Consider the following 7,283-nt stretch of genomic DNA (forward strand, 5'->3'; position numbering starts at 1 on the left):
TGAACATTCGCCAAAGTACATGATAGTTTTAGAAGCGTTGCGTCATAGTAGTCATGTGACTCGCTGACGCAACAATACCATAAAGTATGTTTATTACAAAGCTGTTGTTTCTTATTAAATATTGTTCTAAAAATATGGTGTATGATGTAATATTCATTAGTTTTTATTTTCACCTTTTTAGTTATACTGGGGTCTGAAAACTCCATTATTATATTTTATATGCAGTTATTTATTGAAAATTAAATAATTTTGACGTCATATCCTCCTTATAGTTTTATGAGGGGCGCCCTTGTAGCTAGAGTGTATGTTTTTCTGTGTATTATTGGGTGTTATTAATATTAGTGTTAATTAGTTGATGTTAATATACTGTTAAGTATTAACGTTTGTAGCAAGTTACAAAAGTTACAGTTTTAACGTTAACGCTAGTATTCTCAAAATAAAAACTTAATAGTTGATACTTAAGTGTTGGCGATAAGACTTGTTAATTTAGTTTATTCACTCGAGTCATTGTACAGAAATGTTTGTAAACATTGTTCCGAGAAATTAAAGAAGAGTAAGAGATACACGAATTGTGATTGTAAATGTAAGTGTATTACTATTAATATGATTATAACTGTAAATAACTAAGTTAATAGAATGAATACTAATAATATTGATAAAGTAATACAAATATTCTGTTTAATAGAAGTAGAATATGAACTTTCGATTGTTAATATTAAATGTTAATGCATACAAGTCACCCTGGTTAGTCTAATAATATTATTTGTAGTAATACTAATAGTGTTACATGTACTGTAGGGCATCTGCTAGGCCTTTTAACAAGTTGAAGTTGACCTCTTAAATCTTTGAACATTTCCAAGTAGCAATAGGCTCTTATATCTCAGCCATTGTCTATATCTTAAGTCTAACCAGTTATGTAAATTATCCACTGGCATTGCACAGCCCCCTCTTGGGATCAACAACTCAGAGAAAATTGAAAATTTTCAAAGTTGTTAAAGGTTTGGATAATCTTATTAAAGTTAATAGTATTAGTCATACAATTAAGAAAACAAAAGTTTTGCAATTCAGTGATTTAGACAGAGCCATGATACAACTACATGACAGAAATAATGTAAAATAGATATAGATGAAAAGATTTACAAATTATAATCTCATTTTTATATCATTTCAGCTTGAGTCTAGTATGAATGTAGCTACTCCATTATTAGAGGAGAAAAACGTTGACTACGAAGGAACAGTTATGGAGAAGTGTCTGTTGGGAAATAAAATTGTCTTTTTACCTCAAGAAATATGTGAGCAGGTAAAAATTGTGACTATTGATTTCAATCAAGTTTTCAAAAGCCTATATATTTTAAGATTATATTCTTTGATATGGAGGCATTTTCATGGTACTTATTTTTATTTCTAATGTATTTTGATACTTGTATAATTAACAGTAGATTATGAAAATACTTAAGACAAATTATTCTCAACTATAATTCCTGTTACTATGATTATGATCTCCATACCACATTATGATCAGGCAATTGGTTGATTTATCACAAGACAGCCAAATTATATGAAGCTTATCAAAGAATTGTATTTATTTTTCAATTCCATAAGGAAACAACAAAAAGACAATTTCTAGCATAGAATTTTACATTAATAAAGAATAAGTGAAAAGAGAATCTGGAACCAGAACCAAGTCAAATGTGTGGCATCATCAAATTAAACACATACAGTCAGTCCTTGCAGGTAAAAATTTCTTTTATGTACAGTAAAGTTCCAATAGTTTCATAAGTGTGAAATTCCACAGAAACTTACAAGTTCATGTAGGGGTATAAGAACTAAAATGTTCAATTCAGGGCAAAGAAATTTCATATGATACAGACAAGTGAAAATTGAGAATTTATTTAAATTTTTATTTTTGAAATTAGGTAATTAAAATTTAATTTATTAATTACATTTTGATGCCATGTTTACCTTTAATAAAGCAAATTAATAAAATTTTGAATGTAGCTCTGTTAAAAGGTCGTTACATGTGCACTTTGACCTATCCATATCCAGAGGGTTAATATTCTATAATGTGTTGCACAATAACCTTCTTCCAGTCTTTCAACTAACCTTGTGAACATAGCATCTTGTATTACTAATAACAGTTATCTGCATTTAACATCTGATATATTTTGTGAATCAGTATGACTATTGCTAAAATGACCTCTAAGAGGCCATCTGCTTCACCTGCTTGTGATTCTAAGAAGTGAAAATTGTTTTTGCTCTTCAGGAGAAATTGAAGATTATAGATTGTACTGGTGATTCAACAAGCAGGATAAGCTAAGAGTGCGGCATAAATAAGTCAACCATTAGTTCTTTTTGTAATGTAAAACTTTATTAATTGAATGTTTAGAAGATTTGGTTTATTTATCTTAATATGTATTTACATATATTAATTTTTGTACTGTATTGCATGCCACAAAAATTCAAAAATCAATAAAAAAAGCACTGTATAAGTGTTCATGGGTATACAATGACTTATATTACATAGAAAGTGTGTGTTGTTGGTGCATAATTTCTCAGTAATCCATGGAAATGTTGGGTTCATGCACCAAAGGTGGGTTTTTACCATAGGTTCGTTATATTTTCTGGGTGCAAATTTTTCATTCTTGAAGTGTGGCAGAACACTTTGATCAAATGTAGTTAATTAAAAGCACTTTAGGTTTGAAAAAGAGGTTCGGCCAAAAAAAAAGATTTAGTGTACGACTTAAAGGAACAAAATCAAAATTGGCAGGCAAACTGGTAGCTATGCTTATAGCATTGATAAGAACTTTACAGTAAATATTCATTCATTAGTTAGCCAGGCATGATGGTAGGTAAAACAAAATATGCAACCTAGCTAACTAATGAATGAATATTTGCTGTAAAATTCTTATCAGTGCTATAAGTGTAGCTACCAATTTGCCTACCAATTTTGATTTTATTCCTTTAAGTCGCATGCTCAGTCCTTTTTTGGTCGCACCTTTTTTGCACACATAAGGTATTTTTGATTAGATAACATGACTTTTTGTCAATACACACCAACAAACAACAGCAAGTTAGAAAGTGACACTCGATAGTAACCAACATTAGCTTTAGGACCACAACCCTATTATTTGGAACATACATATACTTAACTTTTAAATATATGATGGTAGTTTCCTCTCTAAAACAGTGTTAATAATTCTTTTATAGTAATGCCATGAAAACTAGATTAACAGTTTCTTGTCATCGTACCTATGCAATCGGTACATCCGTATCAAGCATCATTATTTACACTAATTGCTTAAGCTAATATCATGTGATGTAAATACTCTTTAATTAGGATAATTTCATAAAATTGAGTAAATTTGTGCTGAAAAGTTGGCAATGAATAATAACCATTCACCCGTATGATTATTTTGAAAACTTGAGCTAGAAACTGCTAATCTAGTTTGCTTGACCTAACCAATACTTATCTATCTGCATGTCCTTTCACCTTGTAGTTTTGCTGCTTTGAATTGGCCATCTTTAATCCGAATGACAAAATACTAAAAACGGTCTACTTTTACTCTTAGGTGAAGCTGTAATAAAAATGTTAGACCAATAGCTCACATAACTTTCTACGCAGGCGTGCACAAAGATTTTCATTTAATTTGAGTGGTTTTTGTTGAATAATATTGTACATGTGGCTTATATTTACACCGAAGGAGACTCCTAATTGTAAGTTGGAAAGATATATCAAAAAAAAAATTCATAAAAGTTAAGTATAATTTACTATCAAATACAGATTCCATACTTTCCATGTGGAGTAAAAAAATAGTCTGAGCTACAGAAGGTGGAAATCACTAAATTAACACTCCTGTTAATAACACACAGTGTCCTGAGGTTGTTTTTTTGGCCAAAAGAAACACTACCGTTTATCTTGTTTACTGAGATAAAATATTTGTTAATATCCAGAAAGTTCTGAAATTGTTCAATTGTACCAGTCAAACCTGCTCAAATCCAATAGGTCCATTATGTTTCTCACCTGGTGTGCTGTAAATACTCAAACAACTCTGCATCTTTCTCTCAGTGAAAACTCACATGCTTGAAATTTACTCTCTTGTGTGCATGTTTTTTATTTTCTCTTGGTGCAGTCTGAGCACATCACTGTAGCGAAAGAATGATACATTTCATCTGATTTATAAGGCCTGTATCAACTTCAAATGCTTTATTAAAGCACAACTCCCTTACTGTATTAGAGAAAGACAGGTACAGACACAATAGAACATCAGGTAAAATCTGGAATGGTAAGAAAACGTAAAATTTCATGACTTATGGATATGATTGCAAGTTCAGCTATGAAGTTTTTATCAGCAGATGTCTGCCAACATTTTCTCACAAAACTTAATCTATGTGCTTGGAAAGTAAGGATTGCAAAATTTTTATAACATATCGGGTCCCAGTCCTCATTGACAATCAGGACCAACTGTTAAGTTCTTTAGTATCTCATATAATGACCTCATTTGACCTAGCTCTACAGAAATGATGCTACAACTGAGGAGAATAGATTAAGTGATTCTGCAAGTCATCAGATCAGTGTCTTGCTAGCAAATGGTACTTGATAACTACACGCTGTTCAGTAGGCTTCTTACCATGAACTTCCACTCGGTCACTCCAAGAAAAAAAACATTTTTAAGTCACTGATTTTTCAATCAACTGATCATCCTAACTAGTGGACAAATAGTTAATCCCAAACATAATGATAAGTTGGCCATCATTAGCATCTTGGCCAATCATAAGAGCAGATAAACTGCTCCTCATCTGACTCCTCACAAAGAGATAAGTACTACCAGACTTTTCTTCCTCAGCAGCTGAGATGAGGTTATAGGATACATGATGCTCTCATCATCAGAGTAATAACCTGTTCATTCACGTTGCTGGAGTAACCAGTTCACTAAAGATTTTGTTGGTGATATTGAGTTTAAACTTGTCCATGTGCACATCACATGACCACTGTAACTCACCCCAAGGAGTTTTCTGTAGACAAGGACCTATCATCAGGGCTTGAACTGCTACTCTACCTATTTGCTGGCATGTGTGCATCAGCTATTGAAGAATGTAATCATTCCATGTGTACATCTGCATTATGTAGAGGACCACACATCAAATCTACTTGTAGACTGAACATAAGGAGATCTGGAGCACATCCAGTCAGCTGTTGGTCAATTATTTGGCATAAAATAGATGCTCATCCCAGCCAGTTTGTTAAGGTTAAAACACTTAGGAAGCATATGTTTGACAGTTTATATTATCAGGTTAAGGATGGTATGGCGAAGTATACATTTTCACCATATCTGATATGTTGCACAACTTGTCATTCAACTAGCTATTGTAGTTAGCTCCATGATCCGTCTGGGTTTTCCAGGTGCTCTAAAGTGTGATATCCATTTTTCAGCCAAAACATCTACAATGGAATGTGCTAAATTTTTAAACTTTTGCCAGCTTTGTGAAGTAACCAGTAATGACCAGCATGTGTATATATATTCTGGTCAGTATAAGTATTATCAATTAAATGTAGGATATTTACATGTAAGGTTCTAGTGTATAACAATATGGTGAATGTAAAGATAAGGACAGTAACATCTGGTTCAACTACAGGTGCAAATTGTGGATGTGTGTGTTAGGTAGATTAGATGTGTCAGTTTTCTTAGATCATTTATTTCTTGTAGTGCTAATTGCAGTGTTGAAAGAACAACAATGACCTTGTAACTTAGCATTTGTTTTTACTGTCGTACATTTTGTTTTGCATCTTGAAGAAGAATTTACGCGTGCTTGTTTGAAACAGCTCTAACTCTTGTATTATCTTTGTGTTTGAGCTTATATAAGCTCTTGGAGAAGCTTGAAAATGAAGTGTAGGGTAAAACAATGTGTTCTCTGGAGTTATAATGTCATTACAACTGTTATTTCATTTAGTTTACTTGGGTGCAATTCTCACTAAAACCAGTTTCCATATATTTCAAAACGCCATAGTCACATATGATGTTACTACTATGTAGACAGTTTTATCATTATACATGCAAGACTCTTCTCACTGACTCGAGTTATAAGCTAGACATCTTATTTCTGTTTTTTTTTTGGTAAGCAAAGTTTACTTTTCACAGAAAATGTGAAGTATAAATCACTTTGTTCTTTACTTGTACATTATGTCCATTTCATATTTGTATGACTGTAGCACATTTAAAACATTATAATTATAATAATGAGAATTCAGTAACCTCTGATACTATATATTTACATTGTAGTGATTGGACTTCATAAATGTAAGATACAAATATGCCTTAACCTGCAGTGTTTGGATATGGATCATTGCATCACTACTCATGATGTGTAGTTTGCTGCACTTGTAAATTACTTGTCATCCAGTATTCACATAGTAATTAAAAAAACAAGACTAATAGATGTTACAAAAGCAAAACAGAATAATTATGCAAGTAAAATACAGAATTTAAAATATTTTTATAATCACATGAAATAAGAAAATATCAGAAGATATTCTTCATTGAGTGCAGTTGTTACTTTGATCCTGAAAATTCAAGTATTTTACAATGTACAACCAGGTACATTTAATAATGATGACCTTGGTCATACTGTAGTAGTGTTGAACAGGGATTGGTGACCTTGGTCAATCTGTAGTAATGTTGAACAGGGATTGGTGACCTTGGTAATATCATAGTAACACTGAACAGGGATTAGTGACCCTAGTCATACTGTAGTAATGTTGAACAGGAATTGGTGACCTTGGTCATACCATAGTAATGTTGAACATGGATTGGTGATCTTGGTCATACTGTAGTAATGTTGAACAGAGATTGGTGACCCTAGTCATATCATAGTAACACTGAACAGGGATTAGTGACCCTAGTCATACTATAGTAATGTTGAACAGGAATTGGTGACCTTGGTCATACCATAGTAATGTTGAACATGGATTGGTGATCTTGGTCATACTGTAGTAATGTTGAACAGAGATTGGTGACCCTAGTCATATCATAGTAACACTGAACAGGGATTAGTGACCCTAGTCATACTATAGTAATGTTGAACAGGAATTGGTGACCTTGGTCATACCATAGTAATGTTGAACATGGATTGGTGATCTTGGTCATACTGTAGTAATGTTGAACAGAGATTGGTGACCCTAGTCATATCATAGTAACACTGAACAGGGATTAGTGACCCTAGTCATACTATAGTAATGTTGAACAGGAATTGGTGACCTTGGTCATACCATAGTAATGTTGAACATG

General features: G+C 32.5%; 1 protein-coding gene across 1 annotated transcript in view; it reads left to right on the forward strand.

The window, feature by feature from the left end:
* Positions 1-699: 699 nt before the first annotated feature.
* Positions 700-7,283, forward strand: part of LOC106468533 (nuclear factor related to kappa-B-binding protein-like) — a gene marked incomplete at its 3' end in the record, with an annotated part of 50,715 nt that continues 44,131 nt past the window's right edge. The window contains exons 1-2 of the mRNA XM_013928965.2: positions 700-998; positions 1,172-1,300. Of these exons, the coding sequence (XP_013784419.1) occupies positions 1,184-1,300 (117 nt within the window). The remainder of the gene's footprint in view (positions 999-1,171; positions 1,301-7,283) is intronic.

Source organism: Limulus polyphemus, unplaced genomic scaffold, assembly GCF_000517525.1.
Source record: "Limulus polyphemus unplaced genomic scaffold, Limulus_polyphemus-2.1.2 Scaffold3045, whole genome shotgun sequence".
Lineage (NCBI taxonomy): Eukaryota > Metazoa > Arthropoda > Merostomata > Xiphosura > Limulidae > Limulus > Limulus polyphemus.